This window comes from Micromys minutus (genome assembly GCF_963924665.1).
Source record: "Micromys minutus genome assembly, chromosome: 17".
Classification (NCBI taxonomy): Eukaryota; Metazoa; Chordata; class Mammalia; order Rodentia; family Muridae; genus Micromys; species Micromys minutus.
The window spans coordinates 15,528,541-15,550,730 of record NC_137952.1 but is presented as its reverse complement, the minus strand read 5'-3'; the positions used below and the strand labels follow the sequence as shown (position 1 = coordinate 15,550,730).

At 42.4% G+C, this 22,190-nt stretch overlaps 1 protein-coding gene across 1 annotated transcript; it reads left to right on the top strand.

The window, feature by feature from the left end:
- Positions 1–11,540: 11,540 nt before the first annotated feature.
- Positions 11,541–11,870, top strand: LOC308432046 (elongin-B-like; the record flags this gene model as incomplete). The annotated part of the gene is made up of 1 exon (XM_080931722.1): positions 11,541–11,870. One exon carries the CDS (start codon positions 11,541–11,543, stop codon positions 11,868–11,870), a length of 330 nt encoding a protein of 109 aa, XP_080787848.1.
- Positions 11,871–22,190: the final 10,320 nt, after the last annotated feature.

Sequence of the window (22,190 nt, the reverse complement as noted above, 5' to 3'; positions counted from 1 at the left end):
GCATTGGGAAGCAGGCCATTGTAAGAAGATGACACCCTGCCCCCCATGTTCCCACTGCTGCTAGTAGTCTACATATACAAAGTTTACAGAACCTGCCAAAACATGGCCACTGGCTGGGAACTAGATGTTCAGACATGTGACCCTCTGAGAGACATTTTACATCCCAATTATAACAGAAGTCTTGGTTGAATCAGACCCCTGCTCTTTTCTCTGAAGACTGGCACTACCCTCGCCTTGTCAAGGTTCTGTGAGATGCTCTCATATCCCCTTCGCTTGCTCCTATGCTATTTTGTGCTGAATTTTAGTCCATATGCTCATGTTCTCCCTTAGACTCACCAACCAAACTCTCTCAACCTGCCCATTTCTCAGTATTTTGGGCTTGAGCAGATAACCTCATCCCTGCTCGAGACTGCAGTGAACACACACAGTCTGCTGTTCCGTCTTCAAAATGGTTTTTTGGTTGCCATTTTGAACGGTTCATATCAAAAGGCAAGATAGCCAGGCATATCTAACTTAATATTTATTGGGTAGGAAACTTGGGTACAGGTAACCTAATTAACTTGACAATATACCTTTAGCTATTTCCATGCCAAAGCAGAACTGACAGAATTTGCTCCAGCTGACACCATTTGATTCTAAATTCTGTGTTCTTTTTATGATACCTCCTTGCATTGGGAAGAAAACCATTGCTTTATAAGGTGGGACATTGAAAAAGACACACAGAAAATGATGTGACTAAGGGTCCTTCATAGGGTTCTCAGAACTCTGGTTAAGCAGCTGTCTTCCTCCCATGATGAAGGATACCATTCTTGTGTTTGCTGAGATTAGTGGCTTCTATAACATGGGGCCAAAACTAGAGTGAGGAGGTAAAGTAATAAGGGGTGGACAAATGGAGAGAGCACCTCCACTCAAGATAGTAGAAGGCTTATCTTGGCTACAAAATGTGGTCAGAGCTGAAACATTTACACTCCCAGGTGTATGAGATACTTCATAAAGTCAACACACTTCTTCTAGGTTACATTGGATAAGAAATCTGAGGATAAGCAGGTCACTGTGGTCCATTCTGTTAGGCCTGGCATCTAGATATCATTGCTTTCATATGTCTGTTCAGTGTCTTCACATATAGTTGGTCTTATTGGCTAACCATGCTTTCAAGAAACCTAAGTTCTGCTTTTACTCAGATATGAATATCTCCTTAAAAGTAGATTCGGGTGCAAGAAAATTTTCTACTGGAAGCCCAGTGGAAGATAATCATATACAATAATAATAATAGATACACAGACAGACAAACAGATAAAGGAAAACCAGTGCTTTGAAACCAAAAGCACATCAGGGGGGATGATTCATTTCCTGTTGGATTCCTGTCACTTTTGACCAAAGGTCCCAATTACTGTACCCTGGCTTCTAGGCTCCTCTCATCAATCAAAACATATCCATCCTGTTTCCATTCCTTCTGGTGTCTAAAGGTTTATTGGATCAGAAAATAGAAACTGATGGAACAGGTAGCTGTCTCAAGGTCATGTGGCTCACGGAGAAAGCAGCCTGGGCTAGAATGCAGGTTTTACAGACACTCACTGCCCATAGCACCGCACACAGTAACTGAGGGACACCAAACAAAATGTTTCCGTTCCAGACACGAAGAGGTTTTAACACTAATTGTTTCATGGATGTATGAAATTTGTAAAATGTATAAGTGAAAATTGGCCATTTTGCACTTATAACTTTAATATTCATTTAAAATATGTCATGGGTAGGCTGTATGTACCATTGAGATAAAACAACAAGGCATAGAAATTTGAGAAAATTGTATTTATACTCAAGATAATAAGGCCTAGAGAAGTTGTGCCATATATGAAGAAACACACTCAGAGTGTGCGTAGTGTATTGCTCTCCATCCCACTCTCATGAGAATGTCCTCTAGACCATAATACTCAGATTAAAAGGAGCATCCATAAAGCTAACAGAAGCAGGTCAAACTTTCCTACTGAACCATACTGCGTGGGACACGGCACTGATAAAAAATAAATTAATGAAATGAATAAAAGGCTGACTATATCATATTATCAAGAATTGTTAAGTTTGGTGCCAACCACTGGGGTCAAATGATAAATCCAAATTTATATAATCCCCACTACTAAGTATTAGGAAGAATAAATAAAAATAAGATTTTGTTTTTATTGTTCCTCTTTTTCCTGCTGTATTAGTTAGGGTTTCATTGCTGTGAAGAGACACCATGACCGCAGCAACTCTTTTTTTTTTTTTTTTTTTTTTTTTTTTTTTTTTTTGGTCAACATGTTTTATTGGATATTCTCTGCATTTACATTTCAGATGTTATTATCCCTTTATCACAATCCCATCCACTCTACCCCTCCTATTGCCTCCATGAAGGTGCTCTGTCTCCTAATCACCCTCTCCACCTCCGCCGCACCTTGTCATTCCTCTACACTGGGAAAACAAGCCTTCACTGGACCAAAGGCCTCTCTTCCCACTGATGTTGGAGAATGCAATCCTCTGCTACATATGTACCTCGGTCTTTCCATTTGAATTCATTGGTTGGTGTTTTAGTCCCTGGGAGCTGTGATGGATTTGGTTAGTTGATCATTTGGTTCTTCCCATGGGGTTGCACACTCTTTCAGCTCCTTCAGTCATTTCTCTAGCTCCTTCATTGGGGTCCTCATGTTCAGTCTAATGGTTAGCTGCAAGCATCCTCCTCTGTATCAGTATGGCTCTGGCAGAGCCTCTGAAAAGGCATTCATGTCAGATTCTTGCCAGTAAGCACTACTTGGGATCAGCAATAGTGCTGGGTTTATTGGGTACAAATGGGTTGCATTCCCAGGTGAGGCAGTCTCTGGGATGATATTTTCTTTAATCCCTGCACCTCTATTTGTCCCTTTAGTTCCTCCCATGAATGTTGTTCTTCCTTCTAAGAAAGACTGAGGCATCCACCTTCTGGTCTTCCTTCTCTTTGAGCTTCATAAGTTCTGTGGATGGTTTCCTGGGTATTCTGAGCTTTTGGGGCTTGTATTCGCTTATAAGTGAGTAAATACCGTGAATGTTCTTTTGTGACTGGGTTACCTCACTCAGGATGATAGCTTCAGGTTTCATCCGTTTGCATAGGAATTTCATGAAGTCATTGGTTCTAATAGCTGAGTAGTACTCCATTGTGTATAAGTACAGCACAGCAACTCTTATAAAGGAAAACATTTAACTGGGGATGGCTTACAGATTCAGAGGTTTAGTCTATCATCATCAAGGAGGGAGTATGGCAGTATGCAGTTAGACATGCTGCAGTAATTTAGGGATCTGCACACATACACACACACACACACACACACACACACACACACACACATACACACATACACACTCACACATACAAACAGGGAGAGAGAGTCCCAAACTTCTACATTGCTAATGCATCCCTTCTGATATTCCTGAATTATTACTAAAATTTATATTTCATCTCTACTACCCTGGCCCCAATGGGAAAGGGGCCCCTTGGGGTCACTCTTCCCTGGCTCTTAAATGATTGTTATTCTGCAGCTCTCCTGCCTGATCCTCCTGCTTCCCAGGCATGGCAATTCTGAAACCTTCCTGTGGTCCTTTACCAGGGGAAACCTAAAGTCCTGCCCAGCCCATTAGCCACCGGCAACTTTATTTACTAATTGAAGCCAACTGGGGGGCAGGGACCCATGCCACCTTACATGCAGACATGTGGATTCCTGTGTAATTTGAGAACCCAATTGACATAATATAAGCAATAAACCAAATCCATAACAGACACGGTGCTGGAAAAGCCTAGAGTTCTCCATCTTGACCTGCAGGCAACAGAAAGAGACTGTGTGCCGCACTTTGCAGAGCTTGAGAGGGTGCCATCCCTATTCAAACCACCACGCCTACCCAATACAAGATAAACACATCTAGACTTAGCTCTCTGTCTGTGTTGCTTATCTATTGCTTTTAACAAGCTGCCTCAAGACGTAGGAGCTCTAAGCAGCAACCACTGTTTCCTTGGTTTATGGGCTTGGGGAATCCTGGTGCTGTTTGGCTGGGTGCTACTGGCTTTTGAAGGTCCAGATAAGGGATGGTTACTTCCACAGTGTTGGCAAGATTGTGAGTTAATGTACTGAGAACCTCCATTCTTCCTTGGCCGTTGGAGAGAACCTCTCTCGGTTACCATGTGGTCACAGCACAGAACATCTTCCAACATGGCAGCTGACATCCTAAACAGCAAGCCTATGAAAGAGATAGACAGGAAAGTGGGCAGCAGAAGTCACAATCCTTTGTGTAACCTAATCTTCCAACTGACACACCATTACTTTTGTCATGTTCTATTCATTAGAAGGGAGTCAAAAGGTCCAGTCCACAATCAAAAAAGAAAGGAATCGCAGAAGAGGTTGGCAGGAGACGGGAACCAGAGGGGCCACTTTCAGGTCCAGCTAATACATGTTCTAGACTAAAATCACACCTTCCAGATGCTGAAGGCGAAACCAAGTTAAGTTTGTGATCCTTCGCTTTTGAAGGATAAACATTTTTAGTGTAAGCACAAAGAGCTGTTCATCCAAAAATTGGAGCTGGCAGCTGACTTCATTCTTGAAGCCATTGTGCAAAATGGACATGCATCCCAAAGGGACAGACTCACAGTTCCATCATCTATCTCTCCCTGCTCTCAGAGCATGCTAATTTCATAGTTTTCTTTTTCCCTTTCTGTCTGAACTGAAGGCCTTGGCTTCCAGACAACGTTAGTGAATGACACTGCCTGCATGTCAGAAATTGCTACTGACATTTCAATTTTGCTTAATTTTTTTTTCTTTCTTTGATAGTATTATGGAGAAAATTTACATTTGAATAAAAAGCAAATAGTGCATGTCAGACTAAGCATCAGGGAATGTCAAATTGTTTTTTTCCAATTACAACTCTATTTCAAATAGAGTAATGCAATTAAAGGATAATTACTCGACGCACAAAGCCAAGGTTACGATCAGAAATGGTTACCCTTTCGCTTTAAATCCTGTCTTGCTAAATAAAATATTCCTGAGGGGAAAGTTAGTGTTTGAAAATAGAATACGCTCATCCAGGAACAACCAAACACTTGGCAGTGTTGACCATAACAAATATTGTGCATAAATACAAGTACTTAAATGAGGTGAAGAGACACTAAAGGTGAGCTGCGGTTTCTGTAGCTTCATCACTCTGATTAATTATGTGATAAATTAGCTGTAGGATGCAATATTAATTAACAGAATATTAGTTGCATTTTATTGCCAGTAACCTAACAAGCCCTGAAATAGTAACCAGACTAACCTGCTGACTCGTGCTTTTCTGCGAACTGAGCTGTAGTTTGATTTCTCATTTGTCCAAGTGAAACATCAGCAACTGAGTAAAACCAATTACCTCAAAACCCACCAAGCCCTCGGCAGCAACTAAGCACAGCCGAGCTTTGCCCAAATGTTATTACTTTCAAATTAGAGCTTGGTCTGAGATGTGGCATTAAAGAATTTCTACTGTTGAAAATAATTCAACATGGCAGTCCAGTGGCATAACTTTTTGCAGGGCCAAAGAAAAGGCAAAGACCCTGTCAGGCTCTGAGGCATCTCTCCTAGCTATCCACTCTAGGGAGGTAAGGCTGGGAGAGGAGAGTAAGTGTGAGAAGGGGGGGATTTGAATCCTTCAAGCCAAAGCCTTATGTGATTTCCAGAAGGTCGCTTTACTTCCGAGATGAAGTCCTTGGATTCAGGTGGAAAGCGCTCTTTGGGAAAAAGAACAGAAGACAAACAGGGAAGGCACTAAAGACATGCCTATTGGAAATGGTACTACTTTGTAGTCTAGTAAGAAACCCCCTGGCATGAATACTGTAAGTTTGGGGGGGGGGGGTGGCTTGAATAATTACATGACCAGAAGAGCTAAAGCAAAGCAGAAGGCATGATGGGTACTTGCATAGGGGTTGGGTCACCCATAATGGTGAGGATATGCTGCTCCGCCATAGCAGGAAGTCATGCCAGTGGTTGTTCATATGGCAGTAACAGAAAGAGATAAGAATGCTTCCTTTCTCCATTTTACTCTGGGATCCGAGCATACTGCTCATATTTAGAGTGGGTCTCCCACCTCATGAACCTAATCAAGATAATTCTTCACAGTCATATCCACACATTTGTCCCCACAGTGATTCTAAATGCCAGCGAGGTGAAAATCAAAAATAAACATCATCTCTATTCACATGTATTTATTTACTTGCCCTTTTGACTTCTCCCTCCCTCTCCCCCTACCCACCTGTCTCTGCCTCATCCACCAGCCTTGCTCACTCTATAAACTGCATATTTTAGAAAGTTTACTCATCTCTCATCCTAGTTTCTCTCTGTTACCTTCACTCAGTTATAAGCTCTGCCGAGTTAGGGCTGTGTTCTGCATGGTGAGACTGTAAGACCCAAATCGAGTCTTATCTATTTGAGGCTCCATGAATGAGATGAGAGATCGGGAATCGATGCAAAAGCGAGAGGTTTATTAGTCCACTGGGGTGGCCTCCATCCAGAGGAGAGGTGACCCCGAAAGGCTGTTACAAGCAGTTTTTATACTTTTTAGGGGTACAGGTTACATCAGCAAGGTTATAATTTAAACTCATTGGCTAAGCATATTGATCTTTAAACCTATTGGTTAGTGAGCATGTGCATCAGGACCCTGTCTGGGACTTTCTAGAGGGTCAGATAGCTTATCAGTCAGCACATTTTATGATTCTCCTGAGAATTGTTTACTCAAGGAAGTCCTCTAGGCTGAGGCAGGGTGGGCCGCTGGGCCATTGTTCCTGTGCAGCAGGGCAGGGAGTGTCAAGGGCAGAGAATTTTCCACTGTGACTTCTTCAAAGCAGTTTCTGGCATGCAATAGGCAAAATCAAAGAGCAAATTCATTCACAGACTTGCCTTACGAAGTACAGTGAGTTCGAAGATAAAGCTGATCACAACTACCATTTACTGTTGGGACCTCATGAGCTAAAAAGCCTGCATATAAGTAAGCCTTTAAAAAACTCGTTTTTATTTAAATCTCTCAACCCACGGCCCAGAGAAACATTCTTATTTTGCTTTATTTCTTTTTTCCTTCTTTCTTTTCTTTCCCAGCCTCCATCTCTCCATCCCTTCCTTCCTTCCATCCTTTCTTTTTGCACTTAAGGTTAAATATTCGGAGACTGAAGTGCTGTGTTTGACTATAACTTTAGGCATAGTCACGGTCGTCGATGAATGAGACACGCAGGCCTTTAATCCTTGCACAGACCCTCAAAGGTTCCGTGTTAGGTATGACACAGCTTTGCCACAGAGCCCCTGCTTCATCTTCAAAGTCCAGGGGAATAATCTGGCACTTGAGTCTGGACAAATGGAGATGGGTAGGAATGTGCTCGCCCCTGGCATGAGGAAGGGTTAAATGGGGCAGAGTGAAGGGGTAGACTAGGTGTCCTTCTCTTGACTTTCCAGCTGAGCTCAAATTCTTACGTAGAGTTTTGCTGGAGAAACCGAGTCTCACATCCCCAGTTCCAGGTGCACCTGTGAGTCGAGTGGCTGTCAGGGATCCTATTTACTTTTTATAAATCTAACAAATGAACAATAAATAAATGATGGTTCTGCTGCCTCACAGAAGCCAGCAAGGGCAGGACCCAGCCAGTTACAAGGGAAGCTCAACTCTCCTCAGCATTCAGAAGTGAAAATAAACAGCTGACACCAAACTTCCAAGTTCTTTGAGCCCATAAAGTTTCTGCATATTTTACACATTATAAAACTATTCCTTTCGCTGGTTTTCTGGAGTAAAAGAAAATTCCTCTGCCTACTCATTCCATGAATTTAAAAAACAAAAAAAAGAGCATATATTTTTCTTCGAAAGGTCTTGTTTCTTACAAGGCTATCTGTGTCCTTTGACCAGGAAGAGTTAGAGAAAAACTTGAGGATTGATCCAAGGGCCACAGAGCCCAGGTTCCATTAAAGTGTATTAATGCCAAGGTCTGTGCAATTAGTGAAAAGTCAATTCCCATTACTAGTTAACACTATTGAATATCTGCTTTCTTTAATAAAAAGCCATGTCCAGTACAAAGAGAATAAATCAATAGGTTGGCCGCATTTAGATCTCTTCTACCTTCTGCTAAAATGTGCCCAGAGCTCCCCGTCAGAGCGGCCCTGTGTGTCTGCCAAACTCAGCCCGAACTGGCAGCCTGCCCTGACTGGTTTGCCTAGGATCTTTCATTAGGGCCCAAGCTCAGCTCCCGGTCCATCCTCACATGCAGAAAGTGAAGTTTTACATAGTGCCTAAAATTCCATCATTTTAGCTTAATCCCAAATTGCCTCTGCTTAGTTCAAAAACAAACGCCAACGCCGCCAGAGGCATGCTTCTGGACCCCAGGGTGTGCCAGGTATCAGGTCTTCCTTGTAGATAGAAAATGTCAGAGATGAAATTGCTGCTGAGGAGGAAAGAATCCCCCAGAAACACCGTGCACTACAATTCCTGGTTACTCTACTTGCTACTGGTTTTGGAAGCGCCTGGAATATTCTGGATTCTCCAAAACCCACAAGACACCGGAGCAGTGAAGTCTTCAAGCCTCCAGGGCCCAGCACCAGAATACGATGCCCCTCCTTGCTGTGGAGGCGGTGTCTGCACCTAAGCTGTCTTTGCGGCTAATTCCACACAAGGGGAAGCCCGTGCATGTACGGCGTATCCTTATACGCTTGGCTGATTAAAAAGTAAAGGGACATTGGACCTGTCTTACTCTGGAATTGGAAAATGGCATTTCTACTAAAGTAAGTCACTTTTCTCAAATCATTGTATTTATAAGGATGCTCCGTCTTTCACACAGGAAAAGAAAAGGAAAATTAGTGTCATTTTACTTTACATTAATTCAGAGTCAGTGGGTCATAATCTGGACCACCTCCCTGCTGAGAGCAGATTCAGAGGGCTGAGTCATGGTATCTCTGGAGTGGGAAGTGGAATGGTATTCCTGTCTGAATTTAGTAAATTGGTATAGATTTTTCTAGGTTTTTTTTTCAATCATTTCAAGTCTAATATTTTTTTCTTCCAGCAAGTAGATATATCCAAGCAAACAACGCTAAGCCCATTTCTACTTATGGCTGCTTCTAGATCCTTCCATTTCACTTTCTGTGACATTGTTTGTAACTAAATGTGATCACAAAGCAGATTCTCACTGTGAAGCCAACACACGATCCCCATTCTGTTGTGGATATTTGCCCAAGTCATCAAGACCATGTACCGTGTCCAGAGAACTGGGTGGAGGGGGGGGGGGGCGGCTGTCAGCTTCAGTTTATGAAGGTCCCCTCTTGGCTCACAGCAGTGACTAAATCCCTGTTTAGAAATGGGGCTCACAAGCAAAGTGCTCCCACACTCAAGAAGAGAGCCCAAGAAGAAGCGCAGTGAAGAATGCGTGGAAATAAACAAACATGGCCTCAAGCAATCTGCCTGTGGGATGTTTACACAGAGAGACTGCCTTTGAGGGGGTTGGTGGTTGCCTGTGGTCTTGTAACAAATCCTGCTGTGTGTCTCTAAAATGAATAGCGGGAGGCAGAAATGATGAATCCTATTTTCAAAAACATAAAGAGGTGTTTTGAAACCTTGAAATTAGAAAAAAAAAACAAAACAAAAGAAAAAACATCATTTTCAAAAGCTGCAAATCTTCAACACTACATAGCCACTCCCTCTCACCTTTCAAGATTGCAGTGGGAAATTTTCCACTGCAGGAGCTCCTAAGAAACCCAGCCTTACAGGGAAGCCAAGTTGCCAAGCACCAGCTCGTAGCAGCTAGAATGCGCTGCACCCTCTTTGAGTTTAAGTGCCGTGTTAAGATTTTTACATAAAATTGAATCTGATCATCAAGTTGACCTGAGGGAGTCTGTTTATACTTGCTGACAATCTGAGTTGTCAACTGTTTTGAAAGACTCTTCAGAAGCAGCTGCTGCTCAGAGAGAGCCTCATCAAAGACAGTCAATATTGTGATTGCCCAAGAAGAAAGAGAAACTTGGTTCGGTGGATTCTCTAATCCCTCTCTATCCATTGGAACAAGCTCTAAGAGAAAGCCCTCAAGCCTCCTGGTACTTCTGTTCTTTTTAGGAACTATCTTAGGTTCTCTCCCTCTAATATCTCATTTTTTTTTTCCAGTCATTCGAAGAAATGTGTGCTTCATAAGCTCATTGCTGACCCAGAGAAAAGAGAGGGGCTTGATTTCTACATCCGTAAAGGGAGGTTACGTTACGTGGCTTTCACAGATATGGTGGTTTGGATAGGTCTCCATAGGCTCAAATATTTGAAAGCTCTGTCCACTAGGGATTGGTGCTACATGACAAGGAATAGGAGGGTTAGGGATAGGGTTAAGGTTGAAGGAAGTGTATCAGTGTGGGTGGGCTTTGGGGTTTCAGATGCTCAAACGGAGCCTGGAGTCTCTATTCCTGCTGCCTGTGAATCAAAATGTAGAACTTACAGCTCCTTCTCCAGCACTATGTCTGCCTGTGTGCTGCCATGCTTCCTGCCTTGCAGATAATGAACCAAACCTCTGAAACCATACATAAGCCCTGATTAAACAGTTTCCTTTATACAAATTGCTCTGGCCATGGTGTCTCTTCACAACATAGGACACTGACTAAAACAGAAGTTGGGTGGGTATTATTCATCATGGTTCTTGCTGGCAGAATGGGGGCTTTGGATTAGGAAGGCAGTTGAACACTTTAAGTGGGCCTTAATGGGCCCTACTTGTAAGAGCAAGGAAGACGTTGGTGCTGAGAGAAAAAGGATTGAAGGAGCTAAAAGGGTTTGCAACCCCATGGGAAGAATGACATTATCAACCAACCAAACCCTCCAGACCGCCTCCCCCCCCCCCCCCCCCCCCCCCCCCCGCCCCGGGACTAAAACACCAAACATTGAGCACACAGGGAGAGACCCATGGCCCCAGGTGCATATGCAGCAGAGGATAGCATTGTCTGGCATCAATGGGAGAGAGACCTTGGTCCACTGAAGGCACATTTTCCCAGTGTAAGGGAATACCAAGGCACTGGTGTGGGAGAAGGTGGTTGGAAGAGGGAGCACCTTCGTGGAAGCAAGGGGAGGGGGAATGGGAGTGGAGGGAAAGGGGATAACATCTGAAATGTAAATACAGAGAATATCCAATAAAGGAAAGAAAGAAAGAAAGAAAGAAAGAAAGAAAGAAAGAAAGAAAGAAAGAAAGAAAGAAAGAAAGAAAGAAAGAAAGAGAAGGAAGGAGGGAGGGAAGGAAGGAGGGAAGAAGGGAAGGAAGGAAGGAAGAATTGCCATGGCCATGTTTCTTCACAGAAATAAAACACTAAGCAGAAGTTTGTACCAGGAGTGGGGTATTGCTGTGATAGGCCTGAGCATGCTTTTATTTGAAGGAATATGGACTTTGAGATTTTTTATTAGAAAAGCAGTTGAATACTGTAAGTGGGGTTTAACAGGACATAATAGTAGAAACATGGAAGTCAGGGGGGAAAGGGGCACGGGGCCACGCCGGGGGCCGCGGGCTAGCGCTGACCGGGGCCCGCCTGTTTCTCATGATCCGGCACCACAAGACCACCATCTTTTCGGACGCCAAGGAATCGAGCACTGTGTTCGAAATGAAGCGCATCCTCAAGCGTCCGCCAGAGGAGCAGCGGCTGTACAAGGACGACCAGCTCCTCGATGATGGAAAAACTCAGGGCGAGTGTGGCTTCACTAATCAGACAGCACGGCCACAGGCCCCAGCCACAGTGGACCTGGCCTTCCGAGCAGATGATGCCTTTGAAGCTCTGCACATCGAGCTTTTCTCCAGCCGTCCAGAGCTTCCAGATGTGATGACGCCACAGGATTCTGGAGGCAGTGCCAATGAACAAGCTGTGCAGTGAGGGCCCCAGGCCTACCCGATTCTCTACCCATTCCCCCAATAAAAAAAGATTTAGCTGTCAAAAAAGAAAGAAAGGAAGGAAGGAAGGAAGGAAGGAAGGAAGGAAGGAAGGAAGGAAGGAAGGAAGGGGGAGAGAGAGAGAGAGAAAAGAAAGAAAGAAAGAAAGAAAGAAAGAAAGAAAGAAAGAAAGAAAGAAAGAAGAGAAACATGGAAGTTAGTAGTGCTAAGGCTTATTTGAACTGAGGAGGCCTGGCTCAAGAGATTTCAGAGAAGAATATTTGTATGTGGTCTAGAGACCATTCTTGTCCTATTTTTGGCTAAGAATGTGGCTGCTTTTTTGTCTTTGTTTGAAAAGTCTGCCTGAGGCTAAATTGAATAATTTTGGATTAATTGCTTTGACAGTGGAAATCTCCAAACAGCTTAGTATTGACTCTGTCTTGTGGTTATTAGTGGTCACTATTACACATTTTCATAATAAAATGCTGAACAAGGAAAAATACAAAATGTACAATTTCAGGAGAAAGGGAGCAACAGGAAGTGGAATGGAGTCTTATGTTCAAGGAGATAGATAGTGTAAAGAAAATCTTGATGTGAAATGAGATATAGGAAGTGGTATCAGATATGACAGTGCTCACCTTTGATCCTCGTACTGGAGTCAGAGCAGAGGCAGCTGCATCTCTGAGGTTGAGAGATCCCGACTGAGTTTCAGGACAGCCAAACCTAGACAGTGAAGGAAACTGTGGAAAACAGAAAGCTAGTGAAGATGAAAATGAACCAGAAAGTCATGTTCTAACCTCTCTCCGCAGCAGGTTTCCTATGGCTCTGGCATCTCCAATGTCTTAGGGTCTCCAAGGTAATTCCGGCTTCACCTTCACAGATTCATGCAATAGCACTTTCAGGCCTCCATTCAGGGACACTTCTGACACACTCCTGGCCTCAGCAGCTTTCTGAGTCACAGAGGAAGATTCCATATGCTCTTTCTTCTGTCCTTGACTCTAAAGCCAGAAAAATGTGACCAAAGCTGCCAGGTTCTGCTGGTTTCCAATATCTTCACTGCAGAGAAAGTAGTCTCTTTCCACAAAGCCACCTTCCACTCGACATCTCAATTGATTGTCACAACAAAGCCTCTGAGTGGCATGTGGCCAGTTTATTCTTAATTTATGAAGTAGTTAGGATTCTCATTGCTGTAGTAAAACACCTTGACTAAAAACTACTAGGAGAAGAATTAGTTGTTTGCCTGTTTGTTTTTTTAATCTACCACTTCCACATCACTGTCACCGAGAGAAGTCAGAGCAGAAACTTAAGGCTGGAACCGGAGGCAGGAAATGAAGCAAATGCCATAGAGGAATGCTGCTTGCTGGCTTGCTCTTTACAAACTGCTTAGGCTGCTCTCATAAGTCTCTGGACTGCCATCCCAGGGGTAGTACCTCTCACAATAGGCTGGGCCCCTCCTACATAGATCATTCATCCAGAAAATATCCCATAGCTTGCTTACGGGCCAATCATGTGGAGGCATTTTTTTCTATACAGGGTCTGTCTTCTCTGATGACTCCAGCTTGTGTTGAATTGAAGGGGAAAACAACAACAACAAAACAGCAACAACAACACCTAGCCAGCAGAGAGATGAAGCAGGCTGTCTACCCTGCTATTCCAGGGTGTACTGGCTGGTATGTGGTAGAACTCAAAGACATGTGAAAGTTCCTCTAACACAGTGAATCTCCATTAGCCATCATTTTGTCCTCACAACATCTGGAAGCAGATGCCATTTTCCCAGTTGTAGCTGTGAATGGATTCTAGAGGGCAAACTAGGGATGCTACTAACCATCTCTGGTGATCAAGCAGCCCACCAGGCAGATCGTGCTGAGACTGCGAGACGGGTCTGGAGTCCACAGATGTTCTCAGTTGCTGAGCCTTGGCCCATTAGTCACCAGTGGCAGACATCCTCCACTTTCCTAGAGAGCAAATGGCCGTATCTCTTAAGAAGGTCCGGTGTTTTCATGCCTTTGACACTACCATCCTACTTCTAAGACACGCTGGTCATTCATTATTTGCAACAATAAAAACCCTAAAACCCAGCTAATGTCTAATAATAGAGAAATTGTTAGATCAACACTAGAGTACTCACTTGCTGGTACATTAAACAGCCATTAAAATTAAATTTATTGAGAGTATAACAAAAATGGGGAAATGCTAGCATAAAATGTTTTAGAAGTTTTTGAAATGAGGTTTCAAAATTATGCAAGTCAGATCGCTGTTAAACAACTGACAAAAGTTGCACGCTCAAAAGGCACGAAACAAAATGATATGTATCCCACAATGTATCTCCCCAGATAGTCCACTATTACCTGAGGACTACTTCAAGGACTCTTACTCCTTTGAATTTTCTTTCCCTTCTTCCCTCATTTCCTCTCTCCCTCCCTTCTTTCCAGTCATTTTGGGCAGTATGAAGGAACTATGGGTAACCATTTCTTTCTCTAATTTTTCAGAAGTTCCAAATTGCTCTGTAACCGGAATGTGCTCATTTCTTTTCCTTCCTCTTATAAAAAGAAAGAAGGCAAAATGCAGGCAAGACCCTGATTTTCATCTCCAGCACTGTAGAAAGAAGGAAGGAAGCAAAAAAGATGAGAGAAAAGAAGAAAGAGAGGGAGGGATAAAGGGAGGAAGGAAGGGAGAGATGGAGAGAGAGGGGGAGGGAGGAAAACTTCAAAGGAGTAAAAGTCTTTAAAGTGATCCTCAGAAACATAGTGGAGTATTGGTGGTGATACATATGTGGCTTATTAACTGGGTTTAATTAGTGTTTATTCTGATTCTTTGATCATAACAAAGACCCACTGTCTTTGTTACAGGAAACACAAACCTCTTAGCCACATCACAGTAGCTGGACCTAGCTCGCCCCATCTTTGCCAGTTTACAATAATTACGAACAACGTTTTACATGCTCAAACACTTTTATAATGCTTTACAAGCCTTTATTCCATTAGAGCAAAACATTCTCCTGTTGGGAGCAAGGCCTGCCACCAAGTTGGAACGCACGTGATGACTAACCTGCTATGGCAATCCTATGCTGGATCCTTTGTGTCTAGTGACTGAGACTATGGGCTATGGACTCACATAGTCCTCAGTTTGAACCACGGCTCCATATCCCTAATGTCCCTGAGTGCCTTCTCTGAATCCCAGGTTTAAAATCACCAGGAAACGCTGTCGATGCCTATGGGACACCAAGACATATGGTTTCTTGTCACGAGAACAGGCTAAGGAAACGTGGCCCCCACATCAAGCTTCACCCCACATTCCAGCTTTCTCTCTTTCAGGCAAACTGGAAGTCTGGTCACAAAAGTTGTGATGCTGTCTCTGGAAGCCTTGCCCGCCATGTTCTGTCTTCTGACTTTGTTGTAAATTCGACTCATCACTTCCTCTGGGCTGACTGAGAGAGCGGGAAGACTCTGTCAACCTTGAGCTCAGCCTAGCACGAAAGCAGCTCTTGCAGCATCTTCACTGGGGCAGATACTACCTGGGAAATGGAAGACCACGAAGTGGTGGTTTAATTAACCCTCAGAGTCTCGAAAATGTAAACATTTTCTCTGTAAAGCTCTGAGGCGTCTCTTGTGTCCAAACCAGCAGGTCTCTATTTCTGCCTCTCCTTCTGTTTCTGTGCTCTCGAACGCTCTGAAAGACATTGTTAGATGACTTGTTTGCACAGAGGGACACCCTCCCCCCAATTCTGGAGGTGTTAGAAAGTCTGCCCCTTATCAATTTTCCACGGGCTGGCTCTATTCCCGAATGGCACTACATCGGTACACACCACAGACATTGGATGGAAAACAAAAGGAAAAGCAAGAGATAGAGATCCACACAGCCACCCCTCCTTGTCTGTTCCCCGAGTGTCCCACTGACAATGCTATGCGGAAGGGAAATTGTTCTATCAGTGACTGTGTTAGATTCATGACCCCACCACAACCTTGAATTGGCCTTTAGTTGTCACTGATGGGAACTGAAGAACAGCGCCTGTCGAAGTGATTGCCACTCTCCAATGAATCAGAACACACAGGGCACGGAACAGAACATTAAAACAGCACCAGAAATATATCACTGTGCTTTTATATAGATGTATTGCTTTTGCCCGGGCATATAAATGATTGGGCTAGCCACTTATTTTTTTTCCAATGACCATAAATTAAAAATAAGCCAAGAGTTTTAAAATTATGTTCTATGTAGAAAAAAAAATCAAGGCAACCCTTTGAAGGCAATTGTCAAATATTTAAAGATTCTTTTATGTGGCTCTTCCAGCTGTTGCAATTAGAGGAGCATGGGTTTTGACACCCGAGAGTCATGTGACTTAATTCTTGGACATGTGATTTATCCTAGTTGCCACTTGCTAATTAATCCTTTTCCCCCAAAAAGTGACTGTTGAACATCCTTGTCTGCTTAACAAAGAGAATACAATTCACAAAATCTCGTTGTGATTTAGATAGCCCAGGATGAGGTGCTGGGAAAAGCAGATTGTTCTGGGAAAGATAAAAGAAAGATCAAGGATTCTTAAATCTGGAAGTTCTAGGGCCCCCTGGAGAACATATTGAAGTAGTTGGGCCCCTGCCCCAGGAGCACACAAGCACACAAGCACACACCAGCCTTTATCAGTAAGAATTTCTCATTCACCTCAAGACTTCACGATTTCTCTGAAGCCCTATCACGGAGCCCACAGGAAGGTCCCTTGTTTTTAAGGTTCCTTATTCCTTTTGATTACCTTATAAAGTTGCATCACACTGGGCTGTGGGAATCAGCCATATTGGACATACTAATAATAGGTTGTCTGTGGATGTTTGTGAGCTTCAGATGTATGCATATCTGAAATGTTTCAAAGGTTCCCAATTACAGTCTCACCACCAGACTCTCTGTGGCCCGGCCTCAGCTTACTTCCTTGATGCCTATCACTTTTTTAAAAATTATTTTTTCTTTCCACTTGAAAGTGACACACACATGACCCCACTGGCACTTCCTGCCTCAAGCTATTTAAGTCTAGGGTGATGCTCTAGGCACAGCTGAAGCTGAACCACAGACCTGTATTTTGTGGAGCTTGTGTTTTATGGAGAGAAAAAAATTCATATATATATATATATATATATATATATATATATATATATATATATATATATATATATACATATATATATATATGCTTAATCATGCTTAATAATTTCTTTTTTTAATAATTTCAAATTTTACAAAAAATTATAATGGAGCAATGCTAAGCTTGAGAGTGAATGTCATCCTCTTTTGAGAGATTTCAGCTGGGATGGGAGAAATGAGAAACATATATGCATATATTAAAATGCCACATAAACATGTTTCCTTCTGTTATTTTTAAATTGTTGAACGTGTAAGATGAAAATCTTGATTACGTTGGTTTGATCACTACACATTACATGGCTGTTATCAAATGATCACAAGTACTTCATACATATGTATAAGAAAAATAATACTTGACAAAGGAAAGAAATAGCTGCATGTCGAAAGGAATCATCTTCCGGCAAACAGCAGTGAGCACAGATGCCCTGAGGCCGATGGGAACTTGGCCGGTTGGAGGGTCAGAATGTAAGCTACTTGGCATCTGATGCACTCTCTCAGAGAGAAACTTAAATTATCCATGCCGCTGTCCAGCCGACTGACATGCTCTGGGCAACAGGGGAAATTACAAATTAAATCTTTTATTTCCCTGCAATATTTTTTTTTTGGTCAAGATCTAGGCATGCACATAAAATAATTCAAGGCCTGGGATTTGCAGGAGACCCAGAGAGGTAGAGTGCTTTGCCCAAGGATCCACCGCTGGTTAATAAGTTAGCATAGTAGAAATATCAGAAGAAAGCGTGCCTTTGTTAGGGGATGTGCTTGTGCTATGCTACCTCCCCATTCTCTCCCAAGAGCCAACAAATATCACTTTGATTTGAAAAACAGTCTGGTGTCAGGTTTCATATAGAGTTATGGCACAGAGACTTAACATAGTTATATGGTTTCCAACTTTTAGGAATTTTTGATGAAACTAGCTGAGGTCTCCAGAGGTTTCTTCACAGATTGATGTAGACACAGGTCAACTAAGAGTCTCTTTGCAGTCCGTAGAAATCCAGAGATAATGTAGGTTTGGTAGACCGTTATAACTCCTACTTCATCACCTCTGATGATGCCAGCAATTGAGAAACATGGATGTCTGAGGCAAGAAAGAAAACTTGCCACCTCGCCTTGATCCAGTTCTTACAGTCTACTGGTCCCCAAACTGAAAGGATAGCAAACAATAACTTTGATTAACCATGGGAATGCTTTGATCTAAAGGAATCTAGTGTTTCTACACTTTAGGGAAAAGTTAAAGTTGGGTGAATGCAATACTTTTAGTAAGACAGCAAGTTCTACTGTTTCTATACAACTATCAAGTTAACTGCACAGTTAATTCAACTCAACTCTCTCATTTAAAATTCTAAGAAAGAAGAAGTTTTGGCCTAGCCCCATACTGAAATGTTCCTTTAACAAACATGTTCAGGGAGATGAATGCACCCTGTTCTGTACCACCTCTGACAAAGCATGCAACAGATGGTATTTTCCCAGCATCCGAAGGCAATCTCTCTAACCATTGATCTTTCCTTTCATGCCTCACTAGTGACAATGGTAATGAGTAGTTTCATCATGGCCACACATTCTCACAGAGGAAGCTCAAGCAATTTTGGAATATACTAAGCGGTAACACGGTGGGAACCCTGAGACGGACCAGTTCCCTTTTCCTTCTTATTATCATATCAAGACATTGCCACCTCTCAAGTGCAGAGAATCAGAGAGCTTTGCACCTGCTCATCTGGGTGCTCGTCGAAACCCTTGGCCCACTGAAACTTTGTCTTTTGAAACATCCTCAGAAAGATGAAGATAAAGGAGTTAACACCCATCCTACAGGGAGCTGGCTGACAGGAGCGTCAAAGGCTAAACTGAGCTACCCTGAGCTAACCAAGGCACATCGAAGAGCATTCCAGAATGGCCTGGACAACTAACTATCTTCTCCTTCTCAGGCTCTGTATTGGCTGATTTTGTGTCAACTTGACACAAGCTGGAGTTATCACAGAGAAAGGAGCCTCAGTTGAGGAAATGCCTCCATGAGATCACTCTGTAAGTCCTTTTCTCAACTAGTGATCAAGTGGGAGGGCCCAGCCCATTGTAGGTGGTGCCATCCCTGGGCTGGTAGACCTGGGTTCTATAAGAAAGCAGGCTGAGCAAGCCAAGGGAAGCAAGCCAGTAAGCAACATTCCTCCATGGCCTCTGCATCAGCTCCTGCTTCCTGACCTGCTTGAGTTTCAGTCCTGACTTCCTCTGGTGATGAACAGTGATATGGAAGTGTAAGCTGAATAAACCCTTTCCTCCCCAACTTACTTCTTGGTCATGATGTTTGTGCAGGAATAGAAACCATGACTAAGACAGGCTCTTTTCTTTTCCCAGGCTCAAGCTCAAAATCTTGTAGTAATTCTTAAGGGAAATAGTTTCTTAGAATCTGGAATCTTCTACTGGCCCTGGCTCTTCTCAGAGGTACATGGGTACTTGCAGGATTTCTGTGGCCCTGTGTGTTCTTGCCAAGGGCAACCCCTTTCTGATTTCCCAATAACAGGAAACAAAGCCTATAGAATTGGATTTTACTTTTATTTTCAATGACATCTTAAACACAACCAAGACTATTCCCTTTTTATAGCTGCTTTGAATTGATTTTGGCATGATGAAATTGCTAACAATACGTTAATTTAATCTCTCACCGATATTTGTTTTTCTCATTGATTTATCCTTCAGTGATTTGGAAATAGATGCCCTATGTCTTGTGACAAGTTACACTTCAGTAAAACTATTAATGTGTATAAATTCAAAATATATTTGGTATACCTAATTAAATAATCCTCATTTCTGAAAATATATAAAGCTGTTTTTGTTGTTGATGATGTTTGTAAAAATTGAGGATCCTAGTTGCTTTCTATAGCTGTAATAAAACATATGACCAAAAGAAACTTAGGAAGGAAAAGATTTGTTTAACTTACATGCCATGTCACATTCTTTAGCGAAGTCAAGGCTGGAATTCAGGGAGAAACCTAGAGACAGGAACTGGCACATAGGCAAGGGAGGAATGTTGCTTACTGGCTTGCTCTTTCTACCTTGCTCAGATTGCCTTCTAGGATCACTTACCTAGGGATTGCACCACCCACGGTGGGCTAATCCCTTCCACATCAATCATTAATCAACAAAATGCCCCACAAAGTTGCATATAGGCCAATGTGATGTGGACATTTTCTCATTTGAGGTTACTTCTTTATAAGTGACTCTAGCTTGTATCAAGTTGACAAAAGCCAAAACATCAAAAACCAAGCCAAAACCCTAACAAACACACTGAGGGACTGAGGAGATGGCTCAGCATTTAAGAGCACTTTCTGTGGCTGTAGAAGACCGAAATTTAGTTCATGATGAACAGTTCACAATGTATTACCTATAACTCTAGGAAATATGATAACCTGTCTTGTCTCCATTGGCTGTCTGCACTCATGTGCTCCTAGATCCAGGCAAATATACACATACATAAAAGATAAAATAAATCCTAAAGTATAAATAAAATGAAAGTGGATCTTACTAACATTGATGGGTGGCACTACATAATAAAAAATAGTATTTGTCCCCAATTTTTCTGACAGAACTTCTGACACTCTTAGAATCTCAGGTGTGCAAACCAATTTTGCAAGCAAATGAGATCTTCCTGTGGTGAGAAAACTAGTTAGATTCAGACTAGTGCTCAGAAAGATCAAAATTGTGCCTCAGGTTTCTATGGAAACCCATAGCTATTAGGTATATTGCTGGTGAACATATCTGTGGGCTAGAGGTTGACATGCTTACTCAGAAAGGCCGCGGGAGCTCCACATTCCTTAGGAGTCTACACTGAGCTCCTAACCCTTCCTTGAGATCCTAGATCTTTAAGAAGCTATAGGCTTCAATGTTATCTTTCTTCGATTCCTCTTTTCTTTAGCCTCCTAGTTTCCCTGGGTCTTCTTTCTTTTCTTCAAAGTCTGATCACTTACCTGTACTCTTCCAGTCTTATTTTTGACTGGGCTTAGAAGTGGTGGCTCTCCAAGAGGACAGCCCACGTCTCTTGGCAATTTGTTCCTGGCATTTGTCTTTGGCTTCCTTCATTCTCTTGGCCAAAGTTTTAGCACATTCTGCAGCCTCCTCCTCATTTTCCCTAGTGTTTCTAAGAAACTCACCAGATGTTGTGTTGCAGAATCCACGAAGTAACAGGCCACTGAATCTTGGGTGCTTTGTCCTGGGCCTCCTACCTTCTTTGTTTTGGGGGTCTTGACCACATATGTATAGACATCACCATCTTTAGAGAGACTGGAAAGTTTTCAGATTATGCTAGCTCTTTTGGACCCCAACAACTGAGGGAGAGTAGTATCTGTCAACCCCGGAATACCACGTTACCCACAACACAAATGCACGCACACACACACACACACACACACACACACACACACACACACACACACATATATATAATAAACACATTGAGAGTTCTAAGATTGACATCCATAGTGCATCTCTGAGCAGGCTCATGTTTCCTTCTTCTGAGACAAGGTCTTGAGAGCCCAGGCAAGTTTCTAACTCAATATGATCTTAAACTCCTAATCCTTGCATTCCACTTCTTGAATGTTGGGATTACAGGCATTCGCCACATTACTCATTCTGTGCTGTATTAAGGATAAAACCCAGGGCTGTGGGCACACTAGGCAAGCATTTTAGCAGCTGAGCTACATTCTTTTTTTTTTTAAAGACTTATTTATTTTATGTGAATACACTGTTACTCCCTTCAGAGAACATCAGATCCACCATGTAGTTGCTGGGAATTGAACTCAGGACCTCTGGAAGAGCAGTTGGAGCTCTTAACCACTGAGCCATCTCTCCAACCACCACTGAGTACCACCACATTCTTGGTACCAGAAGTAAATATTTATAATTACCTGGGTCTAGAAATAGATTTTATTCTATTTATGAATTATGTTTTGCATTTGTATAAACATATCTTAGCCAGAAAGCAAATATTATAGAAACTGAGCAAAATCTGTACTTCATATTTTTTTTCTTTGTCACTTTGGTTGCTAATACAATGCTGTTTTCATCTGTACTTGATCCTGTTTTGTTTATGGAAAATAATCTGGGTGCAAACCCAGACCACTTCTTTACAGTATCATGTGTAGCTGCCCCTGAGCATTTATAAACTATTTCATTATAATCCTTTTCCTTTTAAATCATTAAGTCATACAGA